The 16,070-nt window shown below is 46.3% G+C and overlaps 1 protein-coding gene across 1 annotated transcript in view; it reads right to left on the bottom strand.

Moving 5' to 3' along the window:
• Positions 1 to 13,789, bottom strand: part of rgs11 (regulator of G protein signaling 11) — a 72,399-nt gene extending 58,610 nt beyond the window's left edge. Inside the window, exons 1-4 of the mRNA XM_055910939.1 lie at positions 13,571 to 13,789; positions 5,224 to 5,320; positions 3,867 to 3,917; positions 3,624 to 3,730 (exon numbers count right to left, since the gene is read on the bottom strand). Coding sequence (XP_055766914.1) covers positions 3,624 to 3,730; positions 3,867 to 3,917; positions 5,224 to 5,320; positions 13,571 to 13,633 — 318 coding nt within the window. The 5' untranslated portion in view covers positions 13,634 to 13,789. The remainder of the gene's footprint in view (positions 1 to 3,623; positions 3,731 to 3,866; positions 3,918 to 5,223; positions 5,321 to 13,570) is intronic.
• Between the last annotated feature and the right edge of the window lie 2,281 nt (positions 13,790 to 16,070).

The following is a 16,070-nucleotide window of genomic DNA, read 5'->3' on the forward strand; positions in this document are numbered from 1 at the left end:
TCCATCCTACCTATATCCCCCCACTAGAATCCCCTTTAATGAAGACAGCTTCTCCATCCTACCTATATCCCCCCACTAGAATCCCCTTTAATGAAGACAGCTTCTCCATCCTACCTATATCCCCCCACTAGAATCCCCTTTAATGAAGACAGCTTCTCCATCCTACCTATATCCCCCCACTAGAATCCCCTTTAATGAAGACAGCTTCTCCATCCTACCTATATCCCCCCACTAGAATCCCCTTTAATGAAGACAGCTTCTCCATCCTACTGTATATCCCCCCACTAGAATCCCCTTTAATGAACACAGCTTCTCCATCCTACCTATATCCCCCCACTAGAATCCCCTTTAATGAAGACAGCTTCTCCATCCTACCTATATCCCCCCACTAGAATCCCCTTTAATGAAGACAGCTTCTCCATCCTACCTATATCCCCCCACTAGAATCCCCTTTAATGAAGACAGCTTCTCCATCCTACCTATATCCCCCCACTAGAATCCCCTTTAATGAAGACAGCTTCTCCATCCTAGAGGGGGAAATCAATCATTTCCAGGCTCAGGGACATGTACAGACTAGTACATACTAGTACAGACTAGTACATGTACAGACTAGTACAGACTAGTACAGACTAGTACATGTACAGACTAGTACAGACTAGTACAGACTTGTACAGACTAGTACAGACTAGTACATGTACAGACTAGTACAGACTAGTACAGACTAGTACATGTACAGACTAGTACAGACTAGTACAGACTAGTACAGACTTGTACAGACTAGTACAGACTAGTACATGTACAGACTAGTACAGACTAGTACATGTACAGACTAGTACAGACTAGTACAGACTAGTACATGTACAGACTAGTACAGACTAGTACAGACTAGTACATGCACAGACTAGTACAGACTAGTACATGTACAGACTAGTACAGACTAGTACAGACTAGTACATGTACAGACTAGTACAGACTAGTACATGTACAGACTAGTACAGACTAGTACAGACTAGTACATGTACAGACTAGTACAGACTAGTACAGACTAGTACAGACTAGTACATGTATAGACTCGTACAGACTAGTACAGACTAGTACATGTAAGGGCACTGCGTTCATCCACCTCTGGCCTGCTCGCCTCCCTACCACTGAGGAAGTACAGTTCCCGCTCAGCCCAATCAAAACTGTTCGCTGCTCTGGCACCCCAATGGTGGAACAAACTCCCTCACGACGCCAGGACAGCGGAGTCAATCACCACCTTCCGGAGACACCTGAAACCCCACCTCTTCAAGGAATACCTAGGATAGGATAAAGCAATCCTTCTGCCCCCCCCCCCCCCCTTAAAAGATGTAGATGCACTATTGTAAAGTGGCTGTTCCACTGGATGTCATTAGGTGAATGCACCAATTTGTAAGTCGCTCTGGATAAGAGCGTCTGCTAAATGACTTAAATGTAAATGTAAATGTACAAACTAGTACAGACTAGTACAAACTAGTACAGACTAGTACAGACTAGTACATGTACAGACTCGTACAGACTAGTACAGACTAGTACAGACTAGTACATGTACAGACTAGTACAGACTAGTACATGTACAGACTAGTACAGACTAGTACAGACTAGTACAGACTAGTACAGACTAGTACAGACTAGTACATGTACAGACTAGTACAGACTAGTACATGTACAGACTAGTACAGACTAGTACATGTACAGACTAGTACAGACTAGTACAGACTAGTACATGTACAGACTAGTACAGACTAGTACAGACTAGTACAGACTACATGCTTTGACTATAGCAAGATGTGTGACCTGTTGCCACAAGAAAAGGGCAACCAGTGAAGAACAAACACCATTGTAAACACAACCCATATTTATGCTTATTTATTTTCCCTTTTGTACTTTAACTATTTGCACATCGTTACAACACTGTATATAGACATAATATGACATTTGTAATGTCTTTATTCTTTTGCAACTTCTGTGAGTGTAATGTTTGCTGTTCATATCTATTGTTTATTTCACTTGTGTGTATTATCTATTTCACATGCTTTGGCAATGTTAACATATGTTTCCCATGCCAATAAAGCCCCTTGAATTGACTTGAATTGAGAGGGGGAGTAGAGAGGATAGAGAGATAGGGAGATGTCTGTGTGTGTTACCTGGAAGCGGTACGGAGAGTCATCAGATCTCAGGAGTAGAGAGGATAGAGAGATAGAGAGATGTCTGTGTGTGTTACCTGGAAGGAGTAGAGAGGATAGAGAGATAGGGAGATGTCTGTGTGTGTTACCTAGAAGCGGTAAGGAGAGTCATCAGATCTCAGTAGTAGAGAGGATAGAGAGATAGGGAGATGTCTGTGTGTGTTACCTGGAAGCGGTAAGGAGAGTCATCAGATCTCAGTAGTAGAGAGGATAGAGAGATAGGGAGATGTCTGTGTGTGTTACCTAGAAGCGGTACGGAGAGTCATCAGATCTCAGGAGTAGAGAGGATAGAGAGATAGGGAGATGTCTGTGTGTGTTACCTGGAAGGAGTAGAGAGGATAGAGAGATAGGGAGATGTCTGTGTGTGTTACCTGGAAGCGGTAAGGAGAGTCATCAGATCTCAGTAGTAGAGAGGATAGAGAGATAGGGAGATGTCTGTGTGTGTTACCTGGAAGCGGTAAGGAGAGTCATCAGATCTCAGTAGTAGAGAGGATAGAGAGATAGGGAGATGTCTGTGTGTGTTACCTGGAAGCGGTACGGAGAGTCATCAGATCTCAGTAGTAGAGAGGATAGAGGATAGAGAGATGTCTGTGTGTGTTACCTGGAAGCGGTAAGGAGAGTCACCAGATCTCAGTAGTAGAGAGGATAGAGAGATAGGGAGATGTCTGTGTGTGTTACCTGGAAGCGGTAAGGAGAGTCATCAGATCTCAGTAGTAGAGAGGATAGAGAGATAGGGAGATGTCTGTGTGTGTTACCTGGAAGCGGTACGGAGAGTCATCAGATCTCAGTAGTAGAGAGGATAGAGGATAGAGAGATGTCTGTGTGTGTTACCTGGAAGCGGTAAGGAGAGTCATCAGATCTCAGTAGTAGAGAGGATAGAGAGATAGGGAGAAGTCTGTGTGTGTTACCTGGAAGCGGTACGGAGAGTCATCAGATCTCAGTAGTAGAGAGGATAGAGGATAGAGAGATGTCTGTGTGTGTTACCTGGAAGCGGTAAGGAGAGTCACCAGATCTCAGTAGTAGAGAGGATAGAGAGATAGGGAGATGTCTGTGTGTGTTACCTGGAAGGAGTAGAGAGGATAAAGAGATAGGGAGATGTCTGTGTGTGTTACCTGGAAGCGGTACGGAGAGTCATCAGATCTCAGTAGTAGAGAGGATAGAGAGTTAGGGAGATGTCTGTGTGTGTTACCTGGAAGCGGTAAGGAGAGTCATCAGATCTCAGTAGTAGAGAGGATAGAGAGTTAGGGAGATGTCTGTGTGTGTTACCTGGAAGGAGTAGAGAGGATAGAGAGATAGGGAGATGTCTGTGTGTGTTACCTGGAAGGAGTAGAGAGGATAGAGAGATAGGGAGATGTCTGTGTGTGTTACCTAGAAGGAGTAGAGAGGATAGAGAGATAGGGAGATGTCTGTGTGTGTTACCTGGAAGCGGTAAGGAGAGTCATCAGATCTCAGTAGTAGAGAGCGCGGCTCCTTCAGAGGATAGATGTACCCGTACTGCACCAGGAGTCCTCCCAGGTGGCGCGCCTCTACACACACATTTCGATGTGAATTTGATCGGCCAAAAAGTGACATATTGCAGCTTTAAGATAAATATATAGTATAAAACTAGAAATAGTGACGGGAGAAATACATCCACAGTGAATAAGGAAGAACAAGACTTACCTTCCTCTGTTATGTTGTATTTCTGAATCAGCCACTCAATGACATCGTTACCTAAAGAGAAAGAGACATTAGCCCCGTTTACACCTGGTTCTAACATGCATCCTTTGTCCTGATCTGGTCCACATGCTGATTGTGCCCACGGTTCCAGATAGGTGAAGACGATTAAAAGAGGCATTGTGATCAGATCTTCCTGACCCCCTCCGGAGGTAGTCAGGGACCCGTCGTGTCTAGATAAATACCAAGTGTAGACGGATCTGGATAAATGCCAAGTGTAGATGGATCTGGATAAATGCCAAGTGTAGATGGATCTGGATAAATGACAAGTGTAGATGGATCTGGATAAATGACAAGTGTAGATGGATCTGGATAAATGCCAAGTGTAGATGGATCTGGATAAATACCAGATGGATCTGGATAAATACCAAGTGTAGATGGATCTGGATAAATACCAAGTGTAGATGGATCTGGATAAATACCAAGTGTAGATGGATCTAGATAAATACCAAGTGTAGATGGATCTGGATAAATACCAAGTGTAGATGGATCTGGATAAATACCAGATGGATCTGGATAAATACCAAGTGTAGATGGATCTGGATAAATACCAAGTGTAGATGGATCTGGATAAATGACAAGTGTAGATGGATCTGGATAAATACCAGATGGATCTGGATAAATACCAAGTGTAGATGGATCTGGATAAATACCAAGTGTAGATGGATCTGGATAAATACCAGATGGATCTGGATAAATACCAAGTGTAGATGGATCTGGATAAATACCAAGTGTAGATGGATCTGGATAAATACCAGATGGATCTGGATAAATACCAAGTGTAGATGGATCTGGATAAATACCAAGTGTAGATGGATCTGGATAAATGAAAATGAAATGAATGAAAATGAAAATAAACGGATCTATATAATAAATAAATAAATATTAAATGTGAACCTAGAGGTCATGGTGGGTGGTATAACAGTGATGAGGACCTAGAGGTCATGGTGGGTGGTATAACAGTGATGAGGACCTAGAGGTCATGGTGGGTGGTATAACAGTGATGAGGTCATGGTGGGTGGTATAACAGTGATGAGGACCTAGAGGTCATGGTGGGTGGTATAACGGTGATGAGGACCTAGAGGTCATGGTGGGTGGTATAACAGTGATGAGGACCTAGAGGTCATGGTGGGTGGTATAACAGTGATGAGGACCTAGAGGTCATGGTGGGTGGTATAACAGTGATGAGGACCTAGAGGTCATGGTGGGTGGTATAACAGTGATGAGGACCTAGAGGTCATGGTGTGTGGTATAACGGTGATGAGGACCTAGAGGTCATGGCGTGGTAACCTAGGTAACCTACCGGTCATGGCGTGTGGTATAACGGTGATGAGGAGTCTCTGGTTTCTCATCTTCATCCCCATGTCAGGATCTTGCATCGCTACGATCACTCTCTCCATCTACACACACACACACACACACACACACACACACACACACACACACACACACACACACACACACACACACACACACACACACACACACACACACACACACACACACACACACACACACACACACACACACACACACACACACACATAGCGGTTAGGGAGTAGGGGTTAGGCTTTAGGGATATGGGGTAGGGGTTAGGGAGTAGTGCTTAGGGAGTAGGGTTAGGCTTTAGGGATATGGGGTAGGGGTTAGGGAGTAGTGCTTAGGGAGTAGGGTTAGGCTTTAGGGATATGTGGTAGGGGTTAGGGAGTAGTGGTTAGGGAGTAGGGTTAGGCTTTCTTGATAGGGTTTAGGGGATAGAGGTTAGGGAGTAGGGGTTAGGGGATAGCGGTTAGGGGATAGCGGTTATGGGGTAGGGGTTAGTGTTATGTAGTAGGGAATAGGGGTTAGGGAGTAGGGGTTAGGGTTTAGGGGTTGGGATAGGGTTTCGGGAGTAGGGGTTAAGGAGTAGGGGTTAGGGATAGGGGTTAGGGTTATGGAGTAGGGAGTAGGGGTTAGGGATAGGGGTTAGGGTTATGGAGTAGGGAGTAGGGGTTAGGGAGTAGGGGTTAGGGAGTAGGGGTTAGGGTTTAGGGGTTAGGGTTTAGGGGTTGGAGATAGGGTTTCGGGAGTAGGGGTTAAGGAGTAGGGTTAGGGATAGGGGTTAGGGTTTAGGGGTTAGGGGTTAGAGTTATGGAGTAGGGAGTAGGGGTTAGGGAGTAGGGAGTAGGGGTTAGGGTTTAGGGGCTAGGGATAGGGTTTCTGGGTTAGGGTTATGGAGTAGGGGTTAGTTGTTAGGGAGTAGGGGTTAGGGGTTAGGGATATGGGTTCAGGTTTAGGGGTTAGGGTTATGGAGTAGGGAGTAGGGGTTAGGGTTATGGAGTAGGGAGTAGGGGTTAGGGATAGGGTTTCGGGAGTAGGGGTTAGGGAGCAGGGGTTAGGGTTTAGGGGTTAGGGACAGGGTTTTCGGGAGTAGGGGGTTAGGGAGTAGGGGGTTAGGGAGTAGGGGTTAGGGATAGGGGTTAGGGTTTAGGGGTTAGGGTTATGGAGTAGGGAGTAGAGGTTAGCGGTAATGGGGTAGGGGTTTAGGGATAGGGTTAGGGATATGGAGTAGGGAGTAGGGAGTAGGGGTTAGGAAGTAGGAGTTAGGGATAGGGGTTAGGAAGTAGGGGTTAGGGGTTAGGGGTAGGGAGCAGGGGTTAGGGAGTAGGGGTTAGGGTTTAGGAAGTAGGGGTTAGGGTTTAGGGGATAGGGAGTAGGAGTTAGGGTTAGGGAGTAGGAGTTAGGGTTAAGGGATAGGGTTTAGGGAGTAGGGGTTAGGGTTTAGGGGTTAGGGAGTAGGGGTTAGGGTTATGGAGTAGGGGTTAGGGGTTAGGGTGTAGGGGTTAGGGTTTAGGGGATAGGGAGTAGGAGTTAGGGTTAGGGAGTAGGAGTTAGGGTTAAGGGATAGGGTTTAGGGAGTAGGGGTTAGGGTTTAGGGAGTAGGGTTATGGTTATGGTTTAGGGAGTAGGAGTAGGGGATAGGGTTTAGGGAGTAGAGGTTAGGGAGTAGGGGTTAGGGATAGGGTTTAGGGAGTAGGGTTTAGGGAGTAGGGGTTAGGGAGAAGGGAGTATTGGTTAGGGTGTAGGGGTTAGCGTTTAGGGTTAGGGTTTAGGGGTTAGGGATAGGGTTTAGGGGTTAGGGGATAGGGAGTAGGAGTTAGGGTTAGGGGATAGGGTTTAGGGAGTAGGGTTATGGTTATGGTTTAGGGAGTAGGGGTTAGGGAGTAGGGGATAGGGTTTAGGGAGTAGAGGTTAGGGAGTAGGGGTTAGGGATAGGGTTTAGGGAGTAGGGTTTAGGGAGTAGGGGTTAGGGAGAAGGGAGTATTGGTTAGGGTGTAGGGGTTAGGGAGTAGGGGTTAGCGTTTAGGGTTAGGGTTTAGGGGTTAGGGATAGGGTTTAGGGGATAGGGGTGAGGGATTAGGGGTTAGGGTTTAGGGGTTAGGGTTTAGGGGTTAGGGATAGGGTTTAGGGAGTAGGGGTTAGGGATAGGGTTTAGGGAGTAGGGTTTAGGGAGTAGGGGTTAGGGAGAAGGGAGTATTGGTTAGGGAGTAGGGGTTAGGGAGTAGGGGTATTGGTTAGGGTGTAGGGGTAGGGAGTAGGGGTTAGCGTTTAGGGTTAGGGTTTAGGGGTTAGGGATAGGGTTTAGGGGATAGGGTTGAGGGATTAGGGGTTAGGGTTTAGGGAGTAACAATCCAAGATGGCGTAGCAGTGCAGACGTGGTTTGTTGTTCTCCCATGTACATTTTGTATTTTTCGTCTTTTTTGTATATATTTCAATTTATTTTCAACCTCTTTTCCATTTTTAGATTAAATATACATTCCGGTCACCCGCCTCACCCAATTCGATCCGGATCTGCTATTTTTAGACCTTACAGCCAGAACCTCCATCAGCAGCTAGCCATCAGAAGCTAACCATCAGCAGCTAGCTATCAGAACCTCCATCAGCAGCTAGCCATCAGAAGCTAACCATCAGCAGCTAGCCATCAGAAGCTAACCATCAGCAGCTAGCCATTAGAAGCTAACCATCAGCAGCTAGCCATCAGAAGCTAGCCATCAGAAGCTAGCCATCAGAAGCTAGCCATCAGCAGCTAGCCATCAGAAGCTAACCATCAGCAGCTAGCCATCAGAAGCTAACCACCAGCAGCTAGCCATCAGAAGCTAACCATCAGAAGCTAGCCATCAGCAGCTAGCCATCAGAAGCTAACCATCAGCAGCTAGCCATCAGCAGCTAGCCATCAGAAGCTAACCATCAGAAGTTAACCATCAGAAGCTAACCATCAGAAGCTAACCATCAGCAGCTAACCATCTGAAGCTAGCCATCTGAAGCTAACCATCAGCAGTTAACCATCAGAAGCTAACCATCAGCAGCTAACCATCAGAAGCTAACCATCAGCAGCTAGCCATCTGAAGCTAACCATCAGCAGCTAGCCATCAGAAGCTAACCATCAGAAGCTAACCATCAGCAGCTAGCCATCAGCAGCTAGCCATCTGAAGCTAACCATCAGCAGCTACTCATCAGAAGCTAACCATCAGCAGCTAGCCATCAGAAGGTTGAGGGCACAGCGGATCGAGTTACACCAGCAGACCAGTCGTGGTGGTACGGCGGGCGCCGTGTCTCCCGCTTGCTAGCGTAGTAACGACTACCCCGGCTTCCCTGTTCCATCTATTGCTGTTCACTGGACCCTATGCTCACTTGGCTACATAGCTGATGCCTGCTGGACGGTTCATTAATCATCGGGGCAAAGGCCGGGTTGAGGGCACAGCGGATCGAGTTCCATCAGCAGACCAGTCGTGGTGGTACGCCGTGTCTCCCGCTTGCTAGCGTAGTAACGACTACCCCGGCTTCCCTGTTCCCTCTATTGCTGTTCACTGGACCCTATGCTCACTTGGCTACATAGCTGATGCCTGCTGGACTGTTCATTAATCATCGGGGCAAAGGCCGGGTTGAGGGCACAGCGGATCGAGTTCCACCAGCAGACCAGTCGTGGTGGTACGCCGTGTCTCCCACTTGCTAGCGTAGTAACGACTACCCCGGCTTCCCTGTTCCCTCTATTGCTGTTCACTGGACCCTATGCTCACTTGGCTACATAGCTGATGCCTGCTGGACTGTTCATTAATCATCGGGGCAAAGGCCGGGTTGAGGGCACAGCGGATCGAGTTCCACCAGCAGACCAGTCGTGGTGGTACGCCGTGTCTCCCGCTTGCTAGCGTAGTAACGACTACCCCGGCTTCCCTGTTCCCTCTATTGCTGTTCACTGGACCCTATGCTCACTTGGCTACATAGCTGATGCCTGCTGGACGGTTCATTAATCATCGGGGCAAAGGCCGGGTTGAGGGCACAGCGGATCGAGTTACATCAGCAGACCAGTCGTGGTGGTACGGCGGGCGCCGTGTCTCCAGCTTGCTAGCGTAGTAACGACTACCCCGGCTTCCCTGTTCCATCTATTGCTGTTCACTGGACCCTATGCTCACTTGGCTACATAGCTGATGCCTGCTGGACGGTTCATTAATCATCGGGGCAAAGGCCGGGTTGAGGGCACAGCGGATCGAGTTCCACCAGCAGACCAGTCGTGGTGGTACGCCGTGTCTCCCGCTTGCTAGCGTAGTAACGACTACCCCGGCTTCCCTGTTCCATCTATTGCTGTTCACTGGACCCTATGCTCACTTGGCTACATAGCTGATGCCTGCTGGACGGTTCATTAATCATCGGGGCAAAGGCCGGGTTGAGGGCACAGCGGATCGAGTTCCACCAGCAGACCAGTCGTGGTGGTACGCCGTGTCTCCCGCTTGCTAGCGTAGTAACGACTACCCCGGCTTCCCTGTTCCATCTATTGCTGTTCACTGGACCCTATGCTCACTTGGCTACATAGCTGATGCCTGCTGGACGGTTCATTAATCATCGGGGCAAAGGCCGGGTTGAGGGCACAGCGGATCGAGTTACATCAGCAGACCAGTCGTGGTGGTACGCCGTGTCTCCCGCTTGCTAGCGTAGTAACGACTACCCCGGCTTCCCTGTTCCATCTATTGCTGTTCCCTGGACCCTATGCTCACTTGGCTACATAGCTGATGCCTGCTGGACTGTTCATTAATCATCGGGGCAAAGGCCGGGTTGAGGGCACAGCGGATCGAGTTACATCAGCAGACCAGTCGTGGTGGTACGCCGTGTCTCCCGCTTGCTAGCGTAGTAACGACTACCCCGGCTTCCCTGTTCCCTCTATTGCTGTTCACTGGACCCTATGCTCACTTGGCTACATAGCTGATGCCTGCTGGACTGTTCATTAATCATCGGGGCAAAGGCCGGGTTGAGGGCACAGCGGATCGAGTTACATCAGCAGACCAGTCGTGGTGGTACGCCGTGTCTCCCGCTTGCTAGCGTAGTAACGACTACCCCGGCTTCCCTGTTCCCTCTATTGCTGTTCACTGGACCCTATGCTCACTTGGCTACATAGCTGATGCCTGCTGGACTGTTCATTAATCATCGGGGCAAAGGCCGGGTTGAGGGCACAGCGGATCGAGTTACACCAGCAGACCAGTCGTGGTGGTACGCCGTGTCTCCCGCTTGCTAGCGTAGTAACGACTACCCCGGCTTCCCTGTTCCATCTATTGCTGTTCACTGGACCCTATGATCACTTGGCTACATAGCTGATGCCTGCTGGACTGTTCATTAATCATCGGGGCAAAGGCCGGGTTGAGGGCACAGCGGATCGAGTTACATCAGCAGACCAGTCGTGGTGGTACGCCGTGTCTCCCGCTTGCTAGCGTAGTAACGACTACCCCGGCTTCCCTGTTCCCTCTATTGCTGTTCACTGGACCCTATGATCACTTGGCTACATAGCTGATGCCTGCTGGACTGTTCAGTAATCACAGTACTCCATTTATTTATTAAAATGTTTATCTGTCGGCCCCAGCCACGAACTCAGGCCCTGTGTGTAGTTAACCGACCCTCTCTGCCCATTCATCGCCATTTTACCTGTTGTTGTTGTCTTAGCTAGCTCTCCCAATCTACACCTCTGATTGATTTATGTCTCTCTCAAATGTCAATATGCCTTGTATACTGTTGTTTAGGATAGTTATCATTCTTTTAGTTCACTGCGGAGCCCCGAGTCCCACTCAACATACCTCAGATACCTCTTTTGTCCCACCTCCCACACATGCGGTCACCTCACACAGCATAACTAGTGCGTCCAGAGATGCAATCTCTCTTATCATCACTCAATGCCTAGGTTTACCTCCACTGTACCCGCACCCCACCATACCCCTGTCTGTACATTATTCCCCGAATCTATTCTACCACGCCCAGAAATCTGCTCCTTTCATTCTCTGTTCACAACGCACTAGACGACCAGTTCAGATAGCCTTTAGCCGTACCCTTATCCTACTCCTCCTCTGTTCCTCGGGTGATGTGGAGGTTAAACCCGGCTCTGTGTGTCCCCAGGCACTCTCATTTGTTGACTTCTGTCACCGAAAAAGCTTTGGTTTCATGCATGTTAACATCAGAAGCCTCCTCCCTAAATTTGTTTTACTCACTGCTTTAGCACACTCCGCCAACAATGATGTCCTAGCAGTGTCCGAATCCTGGTTTAGGAAGGCCACCAACACTAAAACTACAACATTTTCCTTCAAGATAGAACTGCCAAAGGGGGAGGAGTTGCAATCTACTGCAGAGATAGCCTGCAAAGTTCTGTCATACTATCCAAGTCTATGCCCAGACAGTTCTAGCTTCTAATTTTTAAAATTAATCTCTCCAGAAATAAGTCTCTCATTGTTGACGCCTGTAATAGACCCCCCTCAGCTCCCAGCTGTTCCCTGGACACCATATGTGAATTGATTGCCCCCCCCCCATCTATCTTCAGAGTTTGTTCTGTTAGGTGACCTAAACTGGGATGTGCTTAACACCCCGGCCATCCTACAATCTAAACTAGATGCCCTCAATCTCACACAAATTATCAACGAACCCACCAGGTACAACCTGTCCGGACCTCTATGGGGGTACCACAGGGTTCAATTCTCGGGCCGACTCTCTTCTCTGTATATATCAACGATGTCGCTCTTGCTTCGGGTGACTCCCTGATCCACCTCTACGCAGACGACACCATTTTGTATACATCTGGTCCTTCTTTAGACACTGTGTTAACAAACCTCCAAACGAGCTTCAATGCCATACAACTCTCCTTCCGTGGCCTCTAACTGCTCTTAAATTCTAGTAAAACTAAGTGCATGCTTTTCAACCGATCGCTGCCTGCACCCGCCCGCCCGACTAGCATCACTACTCTGGACGGTTCTGACTTAGAATATGTGGACAACTACAAATACCTAGGTGTCTGGCTAGACTGTAAACTCTCCTTCCAGACGCATATTAAACATCTCCAATCCAAAATAAAATCTAGAATCGGCTTCCTATTTCGCAACAAAGCCTCCTTTACTCACGCCGCCAAACTAACCCCGTAAAATGACTATCCTACCGATCCTCGACTTCGGCGATGTCATTTACAAAATAGCCTCCAATACTACTCAGCAAATTGGATACTGTCTATCACAGAGCCATCCGTTTTGTCACGAAATCCCCATATACCACCTACCACTGTGACCTGTATGCTCTAGTCGGCTGGCCCTCGCTACATATTCGTCGCCAGACCCACTGGTTCCAGGTCATCTATAAGTCTATGCTAGGTCAAGCTCTGCCTTATCTCAGCTCACTGGTCACGATAACAACACCCACCCGTAGCACGCGCTCCAGCAGGTATATCTCACTGGTCATCCCCAAAGCCAACACCTCTTTGGCCGCCTTTCCTTCCGTTCCATGACTGGAACGAATTGCAAAAATCGCTGAAGTTGGAGACTTATATTTCCCTCACTAACTTTAAACATCAGCTATCTGAGCAGCTAACCGATCGCTGCAGCTGTACATAGCCCATCTGTAAATAGCCCACCCAATCTACCTACCTACCTCATCCCCATTTTGTTTTTAATTTACTTTCTGCTCTTTTGCACACCAGTATTTCTACTTGCACATCATCATCTGCTCATCTATCACTCCAGTGTTAATTTGCTAAATTGTAATTACTTCGCTACTATGGCCTATTTATTGCCTTACCTCCTCGCCATTTGCACATACTGTATATAGACTTTCTTCTTTTTCTACTGTATTATTGATGGTATGTTTGTTTATTCCATGTGTAACTCTGTGTTGTTTTTGTTGCACTGCTTTGCTCTTATCTTGGCCAGGTCGCAGTTTTAAATGAGAACTTGTTCTCAACTGGCCTACCTGGTTAAATAAAGGTGAAATAAAATAAAAACTGGAGTAGGGGTTAGGGAGTAGGGGTTAGGGTTTAGGGGATAGGGTTTAGGGTGTAGGGGTTAGGGAGTAGGGGTTAGGGTTTAGGGGATAGGGTTTAGGGTGTAGAGGTTAGGGAGTAGGGGTTAGGGAGTAGGGGATAGGGAGTAGGGGATAGGGGTTAGGGAGTAGGGGTTAGGGAGTAGGGGTTAGGGAGTAGGGGATAGGGAGTAGGGGATAGGGGTTAGGGAGTAGGGGTTAGGGAGTAGGGGATAGGGGTTAGGGTGTAGGGGTTAGGGAGTAGGGGATAGGGTTTAGGGTGTAGGGGTTAGGGGCAGTGTTCAAGGTTAGTAGTAAGGTGTAGGGGTAGTGCGTAGGGGTTAGTGTAGGTACGGTACCTTTCTGAGGCAATACATCTGCTCCCTCTGAGCTCCTCCTTTAGTCAGCGTGTTGATGGTCATCTTCTCTCTCTCCGTCTCTCTCTCTCCGTCTCTCTCTCTCCGTCTCTCTCTATATATCTCTCTCTCTCTCCGTCTCTCTCTATATATCTCCGTCTCTCTCTCTCCGTGTCTCTCTGTCTCTCTCTCTCCGTGTCTCTCTATATATCTCTCTCTCTCTCCGTCTCTCTCTATATATCTCCGTCTCTCTCTCTCCGTGTCTCTCCGTCTCTCTCTCTCCGTGTCTCTCCGTCTCTCTCTCTCCGTGTCTCTCCGTCTCTCTCTATATATCTCCGTCTCTCTCTATATATCTCTCCCTACCTCCCTCTCTCTCTCTATTTCTCTATCCTATATGTATCTCTCTTTCTCTCTTTAGCTCTCTCCGTCTCTCTCTCTATCTCTCTATCCCCTCTCTATATATCTCTCTTTCTCTCTTTAACTGTCTCCGTCTCTCTCTCTCTTTCAGTAGAAGTGCTGTCTAGATGTCTCTGTCTGTTTTCAGTAATCTGAGGTAGCAGGCAGCAGCGGGACAGTAAAGTGCAGAAATCAACCGAGCTGCACGAGAGCACTAAGTATCCAGCCCCCTCCCTCTCTTTCTCCATCCACATTTTATCTCTCTCTCTCTCTCTCTCTCTCTCTCTCTCTCTCTCTCTCTCTCTCTCTCTCTCTCTCTCTCTCTCTCTCTCTCTCTCTCTCTCTCCATCCCCTCCCCCTTCTATCTCTCTCTTTCCATCCACCCTCTCTCTCTCATCCCCCTTCTATCTCTCTCTCTCTCTCTCTCTCTCTCTCTCTCTCTCTCTCTCTCTCTCTCACTCCATCCCCTCCCCCTTCTATCTCACTCTCTCATCCCCTCCCCCTTCTATCTCTCTCTCTCTCTCTCTCTCTCTCTCTCTCTCTCTCTCTCTCTCTCTCTCACTCCATCCCCTCCCCCTTCTATCTCTCAGACTGGTGATGCTGCCATTCTGCGGATTAATGAGGATTATATTATATTGCATATTTATTAATTCATTTATGTTCACCATTGAAACATTTATGATATGGGAATGTTAAAAGACATCATCATAAGTTGTATTACTTTATTAATATATGAATATATTTAGTAGATACATTTATGTTAGGAATACTTTATTAATAAATTTAGTAGGTATATTTATGTTAGTAATACTTTATTAATATATGAATATATTTAGTAGATACATTGATGTTAGCAATACTTTATTAATATATGAATATATTTAGTAGATACATTTATGTTAGGAATAGTTTATTAATATATTTAGTAAGTATATATATGTTAGGAATACTTTATTAATATATTTTGTAGATACATTTATGTTAGGAATACTTTATTAATATATTTAGTAGGTATATTTATGTAAGGAATACTTTATTAATATATTTAGTAGGTATATTTATGTTAGGAATACTTTATTAATATATTTAGTAGATACATTTATGTTAGTAATACTTTATTAATATATTTTGTAGATACATTTATGTTAGGAATACTTTATTAATATATTTAGTAGGTATATTTATGTTAGGAATACTTTAATAATATATTTAGTAGGTATATTTATGTTAGTAATACTTTATTAATATATTTAGTAGGTATATTTATGTTAGGAATACTTTAATAATATATTTAGTAGGTATATTTATGTTAGTAATACTTTATTAATATATTAAGTATTTAGTAGGTATATTTATGTTAGTAATACTTTATTAATATATTAAGTATTTAGTAGGTATATTTATGTTAGTAATACTTTATTAATATATTAAGTATTTTCTAAGGCTCATCATCCAGGCAGCAGTGTTAGGGTAACCTAGGCAGCAGCCTTACCACACCACAGAGTAGTTACAAACAAGAAAGTAGTCCCAGGGCGCTAGGAGAGAGAAAGTAGTCCCAGGGCGCTAGGAGAGAGAAAGTAATCCCTGAGCAGCCGCCTCGCCCCCAGGTCTTCTTCCACTGATACTTCTAGCCCTGTTCCTAGGATACTAGTTCCACTGCTGTCAGACCTAAGAAACTAGTTTCATACACACCAGGTGCATCTTAAAGGGCTCCCAAGTGGCACAGCGGTCTAAGGCACTGCATCTCAGTGCAAGACGTGTCACTACAGTCCCTGGTTCAAATCCAGGCTGTATCACATCCGTCCGTGATTGGGAGTCCCATAGGGCGGTGCACAATTGGCCCAGCGTCGCTGAGGTAGGCCGTCATTGTAAATAAGACTTTGTTCTTAACTGCCTTGCCTCGTTAAATAAAGGTTAAGTTAAAATATATATAAAACCTTTTTAAAGCTTGGGAACAACTACTATGTATTATCTAATCCTCTTTAGTCTGGATGTTTCAATGTGGACTTCATACATACTGAATCTATTAGCAGAATTACTGTCCTACCTCAGTTAGCTATATGTATGTGGACTTCATACATACTGAATCTATTAGCAGAATTACTGT

Source organism: Salvelinus fontinalis, unplaced genomic scaffold (assembly GCF_029448725.1).
Source record: "Salvelinus fontinalis isolate EN_2023a unplaced genomic scaffold, ASM2944872v1 scaffold_0037, whole genome shotgun sequence".
Classification (NCBI taxonomy): Eukaryota; Metazoa; Chordata; class Actinopteri; order Salmoniformes; family Salmonidae; genus Salvelinus; species Salvelinus fontinalis.